The sequence below is a fragment of the Myotis yumanensis genome, unplaced genomic scaffold, assembly GCF_028538775.1.
Source record: "Myotis yumanensis isolate MYYU_CA2020_CCGP unplaced genomic scaffold, mMyoYum1.0.hap1 SCAF_5, whole genome shotgun sequence".
Lineage (NCBI taxonomy): Eukaryota > Metazoa > Chordata > Mammalia > Chiroptera > Vespertilionidae > Myotis > Myotis yumanensis.
Genome location: NW_027223756.1, coordinates 22,261,602 through 22,280,868, shown reverse-complemented (window position 1 = coordinate 22,280,868; position 19,267 = coordinate 22,261,602). Strand labels below are relative to the sequence as shown.

At 41.5% G+C, this 19,267-nt stretch overlaps 1 protein-coding gene across 1 annotated transcript in view; it reads right to left on the bottom strand.

Annotated features, from left to right (window-relative positions):
- HTR4 (5-hydroxytryptamine receptor 4) overlaps nucleotides 1-19,267 on the bottom strand; it is a 141,994-nt gene that overhangs the window by 46,577 nt on the left and 76,150 nt on the right. Inside the window, exons 5-6 of the mRNA XM_070414643.1 lie at nucleotides 5,418-5,571; nucleotides 1,259-1,827 (exon numbers count right to left, since the gene is read on the bottom strand). Of these exons, the coding sequence (XP_070270744.1) occupies nucleotides 1,259-1,827; nucleotides 5,418-5,571 (723 nt within the window). The remainder of the gene's footprint in view (nucleotides 1-1,258; nucleotides 1,828-5,417; nucleotides 5,572-19,267) is intronic.

Here is a 19,267-nt window from a genome sequence, read left to right as displayed (position 1 = left end):
AGAAAATGTCCTTGACAGTGCATCGTGGCTACGGGATGAACACACTGACCACACACGTGTCTTTTCACGGCTGAGAACAACTCCAGGCTGGGGTGCCCAGAAAATTCTCAGGGTTTGGAAAGAGGCAGCAGGACAAACCACAGAACATTCAACTCCAAAGCCCCTCTCACCGCCATCAACCAAGGTGATCTTGGGTAAAACACGTGCATGTCCCAGTTCCTTCTTGGTCCTGTTCTCTCCCTGGGGTGGCTTCCTTGATCTCACTCCAAGTCTCAACTTCTTATAAAATGCTGTTCTATGAAGCCTTCCCAGATTCCCATAAGCCGGTGGTTCTCAACCTTCTGGCCCTTTAAATACAGTTCCTCATGTTGTGACCCCCAACATAAAATTATTTTCGTTGCTACTTCATAACTGTAATTTTGCGACCCACAGTGAGAACTGCTGCCTTAAGCCAAATCAGCTTCTTTCTTACTCATATCCCCACTCCAGCAGTCCATATCCGTTATAACATTTATCACGTGGTATTATTGTTGCATATTTATTATTCTATTTATTTTAGTTTATCATGTTATTTTATGGTCCTCTTAGGATATCAGGCAATATGTTATCATGCCTACTTCTAATATTAATAATATCATTAGTAATATTATGAGTGTTTCTACTTGTCAGACTATGTGAATACAATCTCCAATTGTTACAAGAGCCCTGTGAGATGGACATTATCATTCTTCCCACTTTTTTCTATACTTGAAAAATGTAAAACCAAGGGAGATTATATAAATGGTTAGTCATGGCACTGAGAGTCAAAATAAAGTCTATTTTTCCTTAAAACTTATGCTTTTTACCACTACCCTAAAATGCTACCTATAAATAATAGTAGATGGTATTTACTAAGTGCTTACTAGAAGTCAGGCTCTGTACCAGGTGCTCTCCATATATTAGCTAATGTGATCCTCACAAAAACCCTGTAATGTAGATATCATAGTTATAATCTCAATTTTACAAAAACAAAATTAAGGTTCAGAATGGTTAAATGACTTGCCCAAGGTCACAGAACTATGAAGAATGGATATGAATGTAGGTCAATCTCCCCTTACCCAATACTCTATTCCATGACCAGATGGTAGATTTTCTTTCATCTTTGCAAACACTGCACAGGTTTTCAAGAACAGCCTGTCTGGAGAATGAAAACTGGACTGTGACCCAGTTTTCTGACTCACACAAATAAGCCAAACCTATCAAGCCCCTAAGCACTCACCTTAGCACGTGTGTGGACCCATTAATGGTTGTGGTTGAACAGGGGACAGTCTGGCCCAGAATGGAAGGTCTTCGGTAACGCTCATCATCACAGCAGAGGATGATGAGAAAGGCACGTCGAAAAGACTTATTCAAGAAAGCGTAGAGGAAGGGGTTCAATCCAGAATTGATATAGCCGAGCCAGAGGAAAGCTGTCCACACCTGCCCAGGGACCGTGTAGTCTACGAACGGATCCACAATATTGGTGACAAAGAATGGGGCCCAGCAGAGGCAGAAGCAACCCATGATGATGCACAGGGTCTTGGCTGCTTTGGTCTCTGTCCTCATGCGATGAGTGCTATGCTGGTCTGTCGGCTGGGGCCTGCCCTCCGAGGGGGCTCCTGCCCGTTGTAACATCTGGATCTGGTGGGCATGCTCCTTGGCTGTGACATAGATGCGGTAATAGGCCAGCACCATGAGGAGAAACGGGATGTAGAAGGCTACCACGGAACAAGTGATGGCGTAGGGCTTGTTGACCATGAAGATACAGTACGTGGAGTTAGAGTTCTGAGGGAACTTCCTTTTTTCTATCTGAGAGGTGGAGGGAGAGAGAAAGGGAAGAAAAAAGTGAAGGCGAAAAAGTAGGAGGGGAATGAGGAAAATTGTAAGAAAAGAAAAAGGAGGAAAAAGAAGAGAAAAGGAGAATATGAAGGTAGAAAGAAGGGGAGGGGAACAGGGAAGGAAAGAGAAGAAAGAATAAATGAATTAAGGAAAAAGCAAAGAAAAGGTTTATCAGCACAGCTTTCTTCTTTTTTAAAAAATAAACCTACAACCCTGATGGTAGAGAAAGAATACGGCCAGATCCCAGGGCTCAGAGGGCTTATCTATCCAAGAGGGGCTGAAACCCCAGTAAAGAGTAGAAATAAAATAGGGACAAAAATCACTCTTCATTCTATCCACCCAGCCAATAGTGGAGCCCTGCCTGTCCTCCCGTCTTGTATGCTTGCACACAGTAGATTTGGTAGTAAAAGTCTTCAAACTGTGACTCATCTTCTTCAAGACTGTGTTGGCTGTTCTTATAATCTTAACAATCCCCATATGAAATTGATCATTAGCTTATCAACTTCTATAAATATCTTTAAGGATTTCAATTGGAGTTAAAACAGAATGATTGAGGAAAACGGGTATCTCTACAATGTTAAGTCTTCCCATTCACAAACATGATAATCCTTGCCCTTTATGGAAGTCTTTGAAATTTCATTTTAGTATTATTTAATATGTTTTGTGTAAATGTCTTGTGCATCTTTTGTTAGGTTTGTTCCTGAGTATTTGACTTTTTATTCTATTGCAAATGGTACGATGTTAAAATTATAAACCCTAATTATTTGTTGCCAGGAGGTAGAATTCAATGATTTTTTTTTTGTATATTGACTATGTAGCCAACAACTTTGTTTAATGAATTACTAATATCTCATCTCTAGATTCTTTTGAGTTTTCTCCATGCACACTCATGTGATCTGTAACTAATGACAATTTCCTTTCTTCCATCCTATTATTAATAACATCTTTTCTTGCATTATTGAACTTGACAAGTCCTCCAGTAAAATTCTGAATAAAAGTGGTAAGAGTGGACACCACTTTTACATTCCTAGTTTTTGGAAGGGAGCTATCGATATTTTACTATTAAGTGTGATACCTTTAAGTTTTTTGTAAATGCTTTTTATTTGATTGAGAAAGTTGGATTTTATGACTTTTAACAAGTCATAAACGGATATTGAATTTTTTCAGTGCATTTTTTGCAACAATGAGACGATCATGTGCGTTTTCCCTAATACAGTGAATTACATTGATTGCATTGCATTCCTCACTTGCATTGGATGCTGTGGTACACTAGATCCCTTTTGCAGGATTGAAGGTCTTTACTCCCAATTATGAATTTTGCAGGCTGAACTCTTAATTATCAGCCTTCTCTGGGAAGAGCCCTTGGCTAAAGAGAGCTGTGTAACAAAATGACACTTCTGTACCTGAGGCCAGCCTGCATCCAGTGTGAATATTACACATAAATGAAGATAGGAATAAAAAATATATACAACACACATATGTTATTACTTGTGTGAGTTAGTATCTTGTCCTATAGTCTATTATAGGGTTATAGTATATCTTCCTATTGAATTGACATTTTATGATTATGAAATATCTCATTTTATCTCAAGTAATTGAACTTGCCTTAAACTTATTTTATCACTGATAACAGTATAACTATACCAGCTTTCTTTTGGTTAGTGTTTGTATATGATATTTTTCCATTATTTTATTTTCAATTTTTCTGTCATCTTATATTTCATGGGCCTCTCTTACATGCAGCATATATTATATATTGATTGGTTGGTGAAAATATTGTGACCAGAGACTTGGAGAAAACTAACCTTGTATTTCTCCAAGGAGCAAAGATTTAGTATTTGCTAATTTAGTGTTTGTGGCAAGTAATTACTGCAAATAACGAAAATCAACTGTATATGTATTGTGAACACATAGGTTCTGCTAGCTTTTCTCTGGGCAGATTCACTGTGCAAATGAGTGGAAAGCTATAAAATGCAGTCACAATATCATGGAGCAAATACTAGGCATGTTGACACTGAGATGCCACACCTTCAGTTCCACAAAGTAAATAGGGGATGCCTCACTCATAAACGGGCAAAAATCCCTTAGGTTATTTCCCTTAAAAGTCTACATATGAAGGTAAAAGTGCTGTGCCCTTATTAAAAGTTCTGATGCACAAAAGCTTATGCTTCCACAGGTTTTATCCATTAAGGAGTAAGTTAGTAGAGACAGGAGGAACACATACACTGGTTCCCAGTAAGCTTGGGCTTAGATATAGTGACCACCCCTCTCAACCAATGTAACTTTAGCTAATAACTTCACCTCTCCGATCCTCATTTCCTGAAGATAATAATAGGATATACATAGCCTTGTTGTGGGGCCTCATTGAGGTTCATAAGAATAGGGACACTATTAACATGGGGCTCGGTGCACAAGAAGTGTTCATTTGTTGGCCATTATTATATTGGTTGTTGGAAACTTGAATTTCATTTCTCCCCAAGAATAGTAAAACTGAAAGTTTGAAAGAAGAAGGACAGGATTCAAGAAAATATCCATACAGTCTCTCTTGTATGGGTCCCCTTTTACTTCTCCACTCCTCTGTCCCCAGCATTGCTCTCAGAAGCCCTGGGAACTCTTGTTCTGACATACCACATGCAAATCCTCGCCCAGCCTTGGTTTGGGTATTCCTTCCTGGACAAAGAACAAGGCAAGATTAGGGGCTAGAAATGGGGTGAAGAGAAGAAGGGGCAGCTCCTATTCTAACTGGTTCTGTTGGCCAGAGCTTGCTCTCAATCTCTCCTCACCATTCCCCTTCCTACCATGAGATGGTCCTGGGATCAACTTTACAGTGACAACCTGACTGCTTCCTTAGGGAATGTATAGCCTTGGTAATGAATCCAGACCATAGCTTTTAGTCACAAATTTGGTATTGCAAAGATAGTATGTCAGAGCTGGATGACTCTCAAAGACCACCTAGACTGGGGTTGGTGAGTGCCTGACACATGTGCCATCATGTTATTCCTCTAAACCCTGGAAGACACTATTCTCCACTGGGGACCAGTGGATCACAGCCTTGCAGGAAGTGGGTCAGTGAGAGCGCTGACTTGGGGTTCAGCTCTCAACTCCTGTCCAGGGCTCTCTTTGCTCTCCAAAAGCTTCCACTCACATGACACATTTTCTGTGGATCACTGAAAGCCTCAAAGACTGCCAGCATGAAATAGGATGAAGACCTCTTGGGGCACTGGAGTCAGAATGCTAAGCTTCAGACACCTGTTCTGCTATTTAATAGACATATTAGCGGGCCTGTTACTTCACCTTTCTGAGTCTGACTTTTCTCATCTAAATGAGATCAGCAAAGGATGCTATCAGGCGTATAGGTAAAGTATTTCACATACTTTTTGGCATACAGTAAGCATTAAAAAATGCTAGCTTGCTTTTTTGTTGTTGTTATTCTTGTCATGGCGCAGACCACTGTCAGAATCTTTCTCAGAATATCCACCCAACTCGATACTATTTGTTTATGTAGAATCCCAAGCAAACAAAGGGAATCGGCCAGTGGGATCTGCGTGGGGTCTACTCACCAAATCAATTATGCCAATGTTGTTCCAGCCTTGCATTATAGGAAGAAAAGAGATAAACATGGGGATGACCCAGCAGCCTCCCAGCATTAACGCGATGCGCAGAGGGGTCATCTTGTTCCTATAGACCAAAGGCTGGCAGCAGATGGCATAATACCTGGAGAGAGAATGGGGAGGGGGGTGCCAAGGGAGAGGAAGAAAGAGGGAGAAGGAGGGAGAATAATTGATGGGAGAGGAAGAGGGAGAAGAAGGGAGATACGAAAAGGAAATATTGGGAAAGAGAAAAATTGGAGGGGGAAGTTGAAAATAAAAATAAGGAAGAAAGAAAAGAAAAAATAATGGGGGAGAAGGGGGAGAGTGGGTAACAGAGGAAGGGAAGGAAGAAGGGGAGAGACAAGAGAAAATAACAGAGGGAAGAAAACAGCAATTATACAATAAATTATGTTTTATTGGCCAATGAGTTTCTGCTAATATAAATACCAACTTTCGATCACATCTGAGAATCATTTCCTAGAGCCAGCTCCATATCCCTCTTCCACTGCTAACGCCTGCACAGCTGAGGGTCTTCCCTGTCTCAGACACAGCTCCAACAGTACTCTCATGCCTGGGAATTTGAGGAACTTCAGTCCAGCCCTCTGGGCTTCAATGTCCTGGCATCTGTGATCCTCTTTGATAACAACTTGAGGTGATTCACTCGTGGCCCGACATCTGAGCTCTAAGAACTGTCTCGGATCTGTCACCATTCTCTTGATCACCTGCCTATACTAAAGTGATGCTAAGTCAATGTTCCTTACATTGTGATCCAGGGATTCCACCCTGTTCCCCTGCATGAGATTCACCCGAGGAGGCCTATTTAAAATGCAGATACCAAGGATCTCCAGAGGAAGGACTGGAGTTGGCATTTTGACAAGAGGAAGTCATTACTGCTGTTCGCTAAGTATGCCCAGCCCCTCTTTCTGGGCACATGCGCTTCCTGGCCTTTTTGTGGTTGGGTAGGGCCAAGTGACTGGTCTGGTCAATGAGTTGTGAACAGAGTTGACACGTGTTACTTCTGGGCTGGACTATTTCATTGTTTTTCTAAGAATGCAAAATTTCAACTATTTCCTGTTTCATCATTTCCTACCTACAGATAGAGACCACCTCACCCACTTTATCAGGTCTTCTCTTCCTCACAGGGCTCACTGCTCATCTTTCTTTGAGTCTGTGTTCTGCCTATGATACTGGCTTTCTTCTTACCTCCACATAGAGATGCAACCTGCCCCCACTCAATGATCAAGTCTCTAACTCCAAGACTGTCCCTTGCATGCCATTCCAACCTTAGAGATCACCACTTCCATGTCCAGGCAGTTCATGGAATTTGACAACAGGCAAAACATCACAGTAGATCTATCAGCTATTTGTCTTTGCAAGAATCTAAAGTGCAAAAAGACAGCCTGAAGGCTAAGTCTCCTCTTTGAGATTTTATACCATTTAATGATGAGCCACTCCCCAACCCCCCTCATTTCATGTAGTTCACTTTGTTAATTTTCCCCACCTCTTCTTTTCTTAATTCAAAGCATAACTAATATAACAATGGCAGTATTTTTGAAGAGGTGGGGGTGGGAGGAGTTGGAGAGGGTGGAATGTGAAGGAGAGGCCAAATTTAAAGCATGATTAGTGGGTGCTTTGGGAGATGGGGGGCGGGGATTATACTTTTCCTTCTAAGGCATCAGGGAGCAGCTGGCTACACTGTGCTTCCTGTGGCCAGAGAGACAGTGGGTGTCTTGACTTGCAACAGAGTGCAAGGAACAAGAGCCTGAAGAATGGAAGAGGGGATTAGCCAGGAACTCTTTTTTTCTTTTTCTTTTTCCTTTTTAAAAAATTTTTTTTATTGATTTCAGAGAGGAAGGGAGAGGGAGAGAGAGATACAAACATCAATGGTGAGAGAGAATCATTGATCGGTTGCTTCTTGCATGTCCCACACTGGGGATCGAGCCCTGATCGGGATTCAAACCATGACCTCCTGGTTCATAGGTTGATGCTCAACCACTGAGCCATGCCAGCTGGGCAGGAACTCATTTTTTTTCTGTGTGTGAAACTGACATGATAGCCAACTCTAACTAAATATAACCCAGTAATAGAAGAATGATGATTATCTGGAATTCCCTCCATGCTCTTGACTTATAAGAAAAGCACATTATGTCAGAGTGGCAATTTTATTTTCTGAATGGCTACACCAATAATCATTAGAGGCTTATTATTAACATAGAGATGGTGAATTAGGTGTGTATGGAAATATATTTTTTTCCAAATTTTGCTCCCTCCCTCATTTCCTGCTAGAGGACTAGATTAGAGATTTTGTTGTGTCCATTTAGCATCCTTCTTTTTTCTTGGTAAAAGCATCCCTTGTCTTTGGGGAATTATCTCTTGTCTGTTGATGGGGTGTTGGGAAAGCAAATTATCGGGTTCTGACATCTCCAGCCAAGGAGTCACCCAATCAGTGTCTCCTGGGATTCTAGACGTCATGCAGAGTGACACAAAGATGGGACAGTCAGGGACGGTACCCTATTCCCGCAGCAAGTTCCTGGCGGGGCTGAGATTAGCTCCTTTCCCTGGGTTTTTGGGAAGCCATGCTCTTGCCCCTTCCGTTCTTTATTCTGTAACTCTTGCTTTAATTTAATAAGCCACCTTATATGTTGCCAATAAATGCTCTTTTTGCTTAAGTTGCTGTTATGGGTTGAACTGTGTCCCCTTCCTCCAAAAGAAATGTTAAAGCTCTAAACCTCAGTAGCTTGGAATGTGACCTGATTTGGCAATGGGGTATATATAGAGCTAAGCAAATTAAAATGAGGTCATTGGAGTGGCCTCCATCTAAAATGACTGATAATCCTCATAAAAAGGGAATTTTGGACACAAAGACAGACATGCACAAAGAGAAGATGGCCACGTGAGGACAGAGGATTGGAATGATGCATCTACAGGCCAAGGAATAGCAAAGATTGTGAGAAAATAACCTGATGCTAGGAAGGGTTCAAGATTATTCCCAAGGTCTTGGTACCCTGAGGCAGCTGCCCTATTATCTTTCCTCGTATCTTTTTAATCTTTGCTTTATAACAAAGAATTTAGAAAAATAAACATCTTTTTGAAGGCTGTATGCAAGAATCTAAATAAAGTAGATGAAAATAAATATTACTGAATAAAATGATTAATAAAAACTGAATTCCAGTGCTAACTGACTAATGACGCTTCCTTACAAATTCTAACTTTTGTCTGTAAATCAAGGACTAGCTAAAAATCTGATCATTTGATTTTTATCTATTATGGCTGCTTTTTAGTTCCTATAATTGGATTATATTCCCCCTGCTAGTAAGAAAAGTATTTTTCCTACCATAAATTGCCCCCAAAACACATGCATAACACCATTAGACAGAAGTAGCTAGTGAAAACTTGTATGCATATATATGCATAACTCATACACACAGACAATAGGGTGGTGAAGGCCTGGGGCGGGGGTGAGGGCGGACTAGAAGGGGTCAATGGGGAAAAAAGGGGGGATATATGTAATACTTTCAACAATAAAGATTTTTAAAAAATTTTGCAAGTTCTTTGGAGGTCAGGCAAAACAACCTGGCTGAGTTAATAATAAAAGGTGCTATCCATTTACTTAATAAGGACTCTACCTGTATTGTCTCAATAAGTCCTCAAAACTACTTTTGAGATAGGGACTATAAAAGTACCCATTTCACAGGTGAGCAAAAAGAAACACAGAAGTGTCAGGATTTGTCTAAGGTCCCACATATGGTAAAAACCAGATCTAGCCCAGAGAGCCTGACTCAAGGGCTAGGATGTTACCCTCATTACTATTACTTTACTACCTCACCTAAGTCCCCAAGGGACTATTCTATATCTTTACAAGCCACTTTAGGAACAATCAAAACATGCAAACACTAAATCTCAGAAAACTGAAGTCCCCAGTCCTGTCCACAATGAGTGTATCCAAGCCTGCGTGAATGCACCAAGGACTGGGAATTCACCATTCTACCATAGTACATTGGGAACTTAACTCGATCCTGAAATTAAGACTGTTTCTTCCAAGACTGCTTTCTGTAATTTCCAGTTTTACCCTCTGGCTACAGTTAAAACTTCTATCTCTATTCCTTTTCTGTATAGTGGTCCTATGGACATCTGAAGAGGGCTTTTATATTTTTCTGAAGCCTCACTTTCTATAGGTAGAAACATTCCCAGTTATATTCAACCCTGGTTGATTTTGCTTGCCAAGGGATACTGGGCCATGTCTCGAGACATTTATTGTTGTTGCAACTGGGAAGGGTGATGGTCCTGGCATCCAGTGGGCAGAGGCCCAGGAGGCTGCTAGATGCACCGGACAGCCCCCCGCTCTCCCACCCGCCCAACAAAGAATCAACCGGTCTACAACGTCAGTAGTGCTGAAGCTGAGAAACCCTGGTCAAGAGGAGGTGATTTTTGCCAATGGCAGGACTCCATTTCCTCTGCATGTGCTGTGGTGTGCCATTATCTCTTAAGAGTGGGTGCCATGATACTCTGGTGTACCCTATACAAATGGGAGAAGACTAGTACATCCCCTTCCACCCTGCCCACCGCAACTTAACAGACGGGGGACACCCAGGAGTCCAAGACACCTGCACTCCTTCTAAGAGCAGGGTGCGAGGTGAGAAAGTCTTCCCCTAACTGATTTATAAAGTCCAGAGATGTTTGTCTCACTCACCCCTGTATCCCCAATGCTAAGTGCAAAGCTAGAGACAGAGTACATACTCACAAAATGGGTTGAATAAGAATAAGCCCATAATCACGACCAATTAAAATCAATTACACTGAATGTGGGACCATGTTTTGGGGATGTGAAAGGTCATATCTAATAGAGCAATGGGGAGGCTTTCTCTAGTAGGTGTCTTTTAAGTAGGACTTTAGGACTAGGTAAGAGTGGTGGAGGAGAAAGTGCAATACAGGTGCGTGGCCAAAAAGACAGAAATATTATATATTTCAAATATATATATAAAGTATTTATAGATATATGTTTCATATCAATATATATTTCACCAATATGAAATATATATCTACATAAGTATATCCCTATATCCACATAGCTCAGCCATGGGCAAACTACAGCCCGCAGGCCGGATCCGGCCCGTTTGAAATGAATAAAACTAAAAAAAAAAAAAAAAAGACTGTACCCTTTTATGTAATGATGTTTACTTTGAATTTATATTAGTTCACACAAACACTCCATCCATGCTTTTGTTATGGCCCTCCGGTCCAGTTTAAGAACCCATTGTGGCCCTCGAGTCAAAAAGTTTGCCCACCCCTGACATAGCTGGACAGTATAGTGTTTGTAAGAAAATAAAAGTAAATATGCCTTAAAAGGCTGGATGAGGGGCAGGTCTCAGAGCACTGGTTCTCAGACTGTAGCCAGCATCAGAATCAACTGGAAACAGAGGTTGGTAGGTCTGGAATAGGGTCCAAGAATTTGCATTTCTGACATGTTCCCAGATACTGCTGCTGCTGCTGATTTGGGACCACACTTTGAGAACCATTTGCTTAGAGGTGTTTGATGCTATGAATAGGAGGAGTCACCAAAAGTTTTTGAACTGGAAAATTTCCATCACAATCAACACATCTGCACGCTTTACTAACCGAGCTGAATTACAACACGTTCAATAGAAAGGGTTGTTGGTTCAAACCTAGGTGGACAGTGTTCGTAGATGAATGCAGTTTCATCTCATAGGAATAGACTTATCTGCAAGGTCTGTTCTCTAGCTTTTCATTGGACATTTCCCATTCTTCTTTAACTAGAAAACTTTTAAAAAGTGGTTAAATGAATGTTCAAATGGCAAGTGAAGTTCCAGATGGCCAGGATTAACTAAGATGTACAAAGTCATTTCTTATGCAAAACATTTCAAAGTACTGCTTATAAAACTCCATTCAAACCCCTTTTGGTAGAACAGACACCAGCTTCCCCAACTGCAGCCAGGTGTAAATGTGTGATCAAATTGCCTTTAAATGTCTCTGGGGACACAATTTACTTTGACAACTCTGAGAAGACAGTTGTTTATTTTAAGCTTGAGCTAAACTCTTCCCCACTCTTGCAATTAAGGAAAATTCTTCCTGCTCACTTCCTGTCCTCTTACCACAGGGAAGGCAAAGGAGCAAGCAGAACAAGTTGGAATTCTAGACTCTCAGAATTAGAGGAGATTTTAACTTTATGTCTTCACATCTGGGGACCTTAACCATTAGCTCTGTAGTCTTAGAATCAGTTACTTCACTTCTCCAAGACCCAGTTTGCTCATCATAGTGTGGGTCATTATGCCTACTTCACTGTTTAGCTGTGAGAACTAATAAAATAATATGTTTGAAACTTAAGAAATTCCTGGCACATAAAGCTTAATAAATAGCAGTTATTATCTACTCCCACCCCCTCTCATTTTTTATATACAGGGTAGGCAACAGTAGGTTTACAGTTGTTCATATAAAAATAGTACAATAATAAATAAATCATAATATAAGAATAAACTCTGTGTGTTGCATACTTACAGCTGTAAGCCTGCTTTTGCCCTCTCTGTATATTTGTTTTATACCTATTGTGAACAGATTCAAATATATTTTGGAACTAGTGCCTTTTTCACTATTTAACAAAACAGAAGTCTCTTGGTTCAACATCTCTCCCAGTAGTTGGTTCTAAGAAACAGCAAGGTGGACGAGTTGACCCTACAGAAGAAGCATTGAGACCATACTGGCTACCTGTTGTGGAGTTGATTACATGCAGCATCCTCTCAAGGACTTAATCCAGGCCTGGCCCTCCTACCTGAGATGGAAGAAGAGGTCATCCAGATCACCACTGAGACCAAATCTAATCTCTAATCAAGGTCAGCTCATGAAAGAAATGTCAACCACAGGGGAGAAGAGATGACATAGCAGCTGGGCGCAAGACCTGAGTGCTGGAATGGACCCGGGAAAACAGAAACGTTTCACGAGATTCATTTTTCCACAGCTCCTAACTCATAAAGCACAGCAAATGGTCTTTAAATTTAGGACCAAGGAGATGATGAGCTCCACCGAAGCGGTAAACTTATGAGTTACAAGGGGCATTTTGCCTTAAGCAGGAAAATCAGTAGGTTCCAGTCCAAGATCTTTAGTAGACTGCCCTTCCAACTTTGGGACAGATCACTTGCTGTGTTTTCTTTGTGTAAAACGGGGATTAACTGCATCTGAGTTTGTGTAAGAGGCTGTACTTGTGATGGATTAAAGACGGCCACACATTCTTTGACACTCCTCCCATGCAGAGGTGGGGAGTCTGCCGCCTTCCCTTGGATCTGGGGCTGCCCTGGGACTGCTTTGACCAACAGAGCACATGGAAGAGCTGTGGGCTACTCCCAGGCCTATTTTTCAAGAGGAGTCTTGGTTTCTCAAAGCCATGAGCTATCATGTAACAATATCTAACATGTATGAACATGAGATCAATTACAGAGACCTGGGGCCACCGAGACAGGAGAGGGGCCCGGCTGAGCCAAGCCTTCCAGATGAACCCACCAAGGCGCCATGCATATCATGAACTGCCTTGGACCCTCCAGGCAAGTCCAGTCTCCAGCTAAATACTATCAAATGACTTTGGGTAAGCCAGAATTCCTGATACACAGGATTGTGAAATCTAATACTAATGCATTGTTGTTTAAATCATTAAGTTTTGAGGTAGATACTATGTGGTAATAAGGGTAAATAGGTGATATATAGTCTGGAGTAATGGTGGGATTCACTGGGTACCAGCCCTCCCTCCAGGAGGTGATCCATCCAAGCATTGAGGCAGAGCTCTGGGAAAGAGACTGGTCTTCTGCTCTTTGGTTTTGCTACATTTTAGTTCTGGTTGCCCGTTAAGGAGGCGGGGAAAAGAGAAAAGCAGCAGCAACTTCAAGAAAAAAACAACAACAAAAAACTAAAGGCCTTTCCTTCTGGTTCCTAAGAAGTTCGGCAAGTTGTCAGTCATTTGAGGATCAATGAAGAAGATCCCCGCAGGTATACTCACTAGGAGACAGGGACAGGATGGGGGGCTGAGAATGTAGCTAAGAAAGGAGGTAGAACTTCAGGTTTTGTGAAAGGAAAATGCTAGGGGTTGGGGGACAGGAAGAGACTCTTTTCTGTCAGAGATCTGGGGGCCATCAGATGGAGCCTTTGCAGGGATCATAATCCCAGATGCAATCTGTAGAGTTAGTGTTTACTATGTTCATCTTTATTAAATATTCCTCTGTACCGTCATGATAAGAAAACTCACAAGAAGGGAGTGCCAACTGGCTAGAAAGGTATCCTCCCGAGTTATCATAGAGCAAAGGAAAAAGGATAATCTGACAAAAATGTCATCTGAAAACATCTTGGCAGGGCGAACTGGACACACACAAAGGTCAGCAAGATATACTTGGTCACATACATGAATTGACCAGCCTGCCAGCAGACACTGGATGGATGGCCCATTGACCCTTCCAGACTCAGCTCAACAGTCACATCCCCTGGAAAGTTATTTCTGGCCTCCAAAGCACAAGGAAAGACCATTTTCTGCCAGAGATATGAACTGGTTCCCCATCTCTGCCCTGTTTTTTTACAGTACCTTATATCTGTGTGTGTGTGTGTGTGTGTGTGTGTGTGTGTGTGTATGGCATTTCTCTAACTGTATTGTGCTTATTCATTTTCTTTTCTACTGCTACAACTACTCCTATTCCTATTAACACACCACCCATTATTGAGGGTGCACTATGTGTCGGGGAATGTATTCTGTATTTTATCTAATTCCTAGAACAACTCTGCAAGGGAGTTGTCACCATCCACATTTTCAATATGAGAATACTGAGGCCTAGAGAATTTAATCTACTTGTCCAACATCATATAGCCAGGATATGGTAAAACTGAGACTTAAACCTCCATGTGCCAAAGCCTATGTCCTTATCATATTAGTAAATGGGCAACACAACACAAGAGCATTGCTACACAGAACAGGAAGGAGAATATGCAGTGCCTTATAAGCTCTGTGAGCTGAGGACACATAGAAAAATACATGTTTAAAGATGAACTTGACAGATAAGAAAATAACTAAGAAGCTACTGCAGTAATCCAGAAATAGCATGGGAGGAAGATAAAGAGAAGGAAGATAGATCTGAAAGATATTTATGAAAATACAGCTATGATTTGTCATCCAGCTGGTCACAGAGATAAGTAAAAGTTGACCTCAAGGAATTGCATTTAAATGACTCACAAATGCATCTTTGATGTAAAAAGTAGAAGAGGACATTAGTTTATGATGGAAATTTCCACTTTGAGCACCTTGGGTTTGAGAAAACAGAAAGATGCTTAAGGTAAGATGTTGAACAGGCTGTTCAACAGAGCCCGGAGGACCCCAGAGCCCTGCATGGGACAAGATTGCAGTAGAGAGCAGAGTGGAAGTGCAGGTGAAGCCAGAGGACAGGTGAGCTCTCTGAAGGAAAGAGGGGAGATACCCAGGACTAGAAGGCTGAGGGTCTAACCTTGAAGGACACTCAGCTATGTAGCAGGAAGTAAAACACAACTCCCCATGTCTGGGAAGGCACCCACAATTGCCATGTGGAACTTGCACTTGAAAAGTAAAACAATAATGGTATAAAACTTGTGGCTAACACTTACTGAATGTTTACTAGGTGCCATGCACTAGCTTATGTTCCTTGTGTGCACTCAGTAATTTATTATTCATAAACCCCAAAAGGAACATACTATTATTAACACAGTTTTATTGATGAAAAGATAAAACCCAGAGGATTTAAGTAACTTCCCCAAAATCACAATTCATAACTTGTCAACCTGGGAGTGAATCCAGGTAGTCAAGCACTAGCACCCCAAAGTCATTTCAAACAACCACATTCACGTGTCAAAGCGTTTGACGCTCAGTTAAACATGCATGAACAGCTACTTTGGGCCTGTAAGGAGAACACAAGAATGGATGAGATTAAGGCTGACTCTCAAAGAGCTGACAGTCGAGGGCAGTGGTTCTCAACCTTCTGGCCCTTTAAATACAGTTCCTCATGTTGTGACCCAACCATAAAATTATTTTCGTTGCTACTTCATAACTGTAATGTTGCTACTGTTATGAATCGTAATGTAAATATCTGATATGCAGGATGGTCTTAGGTGACCCCTGTGAAAGGGTCCTTCGACCGCCAAAGGGGTCGCGACCCACAGGTTGAGAACCGCTGGTCTATGGTGAGACAGACAAATAAATCAATTATTAAAACAAGTACTAACTGCTGTGTTTATATTTAACGTTCTATGGGAGCTCAGAGGAAGAAACAATAACTCTCCTTTGGGAATGACGCCTGGCTAGTTGGTGGAGAAGGTGACACCTCTTATCTGAGTATTGGAGAAGGGTGTATATTCACCTGGAAAAAGAAAGGAACTCAAGACACAGGTAGCAACATGGAGTTATGAGGAAATGCATCATACCCAGGAGATGATAGCAGATCACCTCACTGGGAGGTGAGATAGGAAGGACAGACTGAGGACACCTTGGGAACAGCACTGAGAGAGGAGTTAAAGATTTAGCCTATTGTTGATAACGTGTCACTAAAAACCCCCTCTGAGGCTTTGCACATGCTGTTTTCTGAAACTGTCGCTCCTCATAACTCACCTACTGACATCTACATTGTCCACAGTTTCAGTATCACTTCTCCTGAGAGCCTTCCCTGCATTGGAGGCCACATGCTCCAAAAGCTCCTTTGACTTCCTCTCATTCTACCGTATTTCATTGACCCCCCCCCCCCCCCAATTTTACTGTAATTACCTATCAGTGGTCTGCATTCTCCACCAGACTAAAATCCCTGCGATTCACAGCTTTCTTCTGATTCCTCACCACTGCATTTCCAGGGCTCTGCTCAGCTCCTGGCAATTAGTAGGCACTCAATAAATATTTGATGAAATGAATATAAAAATAAGATTCATATCCTCTGGTTTGATCTTCAACTTGACAAATATTACTGTCGTGTACAAAGCATGAACCAACCCTCAAGGAGTAGATGAGAGGGCGAAATGTATAATATGCTTTCCTTGCAGAGATGCATTTCAGCCCTGTTGGGGAAACAAATGTAATTGCGTGACACAAGTTCATAATGATGGACACTTTTCATTTATACACAATTGAGTCATGCTCCAGGGAAATCATGAGAAATGCAGAGACACTTAATTCCAGCACAGTATAAAATATGCAGCCTTTGAGTCAGAATTGTATGTTTTACAAGTAAACCTATTTTCAAAGAAAATCTGTGACTGAGGAGGATTTTTGCAGTTAAAACACATCAAGTTCCCAGGCTGCCAAGGGGAAGGATGACAATTCAGTTAGACATATCAAAGAGAAAATCTTGCAATGCTGTAGGGAATGCTATCTTCAATGAAGTGAAATAGATTTTTTAAAGGGAATTGCATTTGATGCCAAATGTAGGACAAGTACACCAGAGAAAGGGGACCAGAATGGTCAAGTCTGAAGAGTCTGGCATATGAAGCCAGAGGAACGACCTAGTGATGTTTAAACCAATATAAACAAGACTTGGGGGTGACACATGCCTGTCTTGTTGTGGAGGCTTCATAAAGATACTTGTAGGTCCTTTGGCCAACCTAAGAGAAGTTGATGTCTGTTGTTCTTGCCTGTCCAACAACCCCACTGCTATTCTCCAGTGCCATATGTTGCGGTAAAGCCCACAGACATGGGTCCTCATCTCTACCCAGCAACCAGCTGTGTGATCCCCACACCACAATGATTGGTTAAGGGAAGAGTGTGTGACTCAAGCAAAGCCAACCGAAGTTCTTCCATGAGAAACGGCATTTCGGTTTCTCCTCCTGTGGACTCAGACTTAAGGATGCGTAAGACTCACATAGCCTGAGGCTATTTTTCTGAACTCAGCGTGAAAAGGAATCCAACAGGAAAACAGGACAGAAACAAATAAGGAATATATAATGACAGAAACAGACGTAGAGACAGAGGAACCACAGACAGAAAGAGAAGAAAAGGCAGAAATAAAGAGGAGAGGGAGACTGAGACAGAGGGAGAGCTAGACTGCATGGCATTGTTCAGATCCTTCAGAGAGCCATGTCTGAAGCCAGACTTTTGAGATAATTGAGCCAATCAATTTATGTTATGTCCCATGGTGCTGAAAAAAGACCCTACTTATCATCTGGTAAGCAAGTTGGTAAGAACTCTATAGTCAAGCATTTCATTTGGGTACATACAGGGAAAGCCCTCTTCAAAGGCTAATTTAAAACATAAGTGCATTTGGGTAAGCTAAAAATATATTCATATAACAAATCTGCTTAATGGATATGAAATAATTGGAATTTAGAGGGAGCGATACTTAACAGTAGTTACCTCTTGGGAGTATAGCTGTAAAGGTAGGGAGGAAATTGGGGACATTTTTGTGTATTACTTGTAAATGATGACATGTTTATAATGTTCAGGTAGTATGTGTTGTTTTTTTTAAACTATGGTGATTAGAAAAGAGATTGTTGAAACAGATCAAACACAAGGTTGTGGAGATGGCTGTGAATGTCAGAGGGAGGAAGAATCTGCTAACGGGAGAGTGGAGGCTCCCAACGGGAAGAATCTAGGGCATTCTGTGAGAAAGCAGAGAGATGCACTGGCTGAAGGTTTCTACATTCCAGTGGTGCTCTGACTTCAAAGGGAACTCCTAACACCGAACTCAGAACGTTCTCAGCCAGTTGAGGAATGTGCTGGCCCAGGAGTACTTTCAGCTAAAAGGTTCCGGTGGATACTCTTGCATTCCAGAAGTGTTAACTTCTAGCAAAGGGAAAATGGAAGCTTAAAACGTATTATTTCCGAAATCAGTAAAAGTGAAGTTTTCCAATACCAATCCAACTGACCATCCAGTCTAGCCAGCTCCACCCACAGTAGCACCTATATAACTATCATTGATGGTTTGGTGTACTCCCCCCACTCACTCATGCATACCCAGATACAAACATCTATATATTTAGTTTAGAAAAGTGGAATTATTATAAACAATAAAGTCTGAAACTTGGTTTTTTTTTCTTCATATAACTCACCAGGGATATCTTTCTAAGACAATACCCAAAGCTATTCCTCATGATTTTTAATGGTGGTGTTATAGTATTCCACTTTTAAAACCAGTGCTCTGTTACAGATACTTGGTTGGTTTTCATTCACCACAGAAACTTAGATTTAAAATAATCAATGGTACTTTATGCTTTAGTGCAGTTCTGACCTCTCATGATCTGTATTATAGGATGCATGGATTTTAATTATGCTTTGTAAATTATTTTTAATGAGGCAATAAGCTTTCATTAATAGGATTCAATTCTCACCCAGCCGGTGTGGCTGTGGTTGAGCATCAACCTATGAACCAGGAGGTCATAGTTTGATTTCTGGTCAGGGCACATGCCAGGGGTGCAGGCTTGATCCCCAGTGTGGGGCATGCAGGAGGCAGCCAATCAATGATTCTCCCTCATCATTGATGCTTCTATCTCCCTCTCCCTTCCTCTCTGAAATCAATAAAAAAAATAAATAAAAATAAGAAATAAAAATGTAGGATTCAATTCTCAAAGCACCTGGAAGCACAGTGGATAGAGAATGGGAGTTGGGGAAAGTATTTCATAATGTTTTGCTTTGATCTAGGGGTCTGCCATCTGGGTGAAATTGGGATTCATAGTGAGCGTTCTTGCTCGAGAGACACTACCCTTTCTGAGTCATCCCTGCAGATTCTCGGCAGCTCTAGAGAGCACAAGCATCATGCCAGGAGTCACATGACCAGCGATGACATCGCACCTCACTGAGACACTCACTCTGTGCTCTGCCCCAGCCTAGC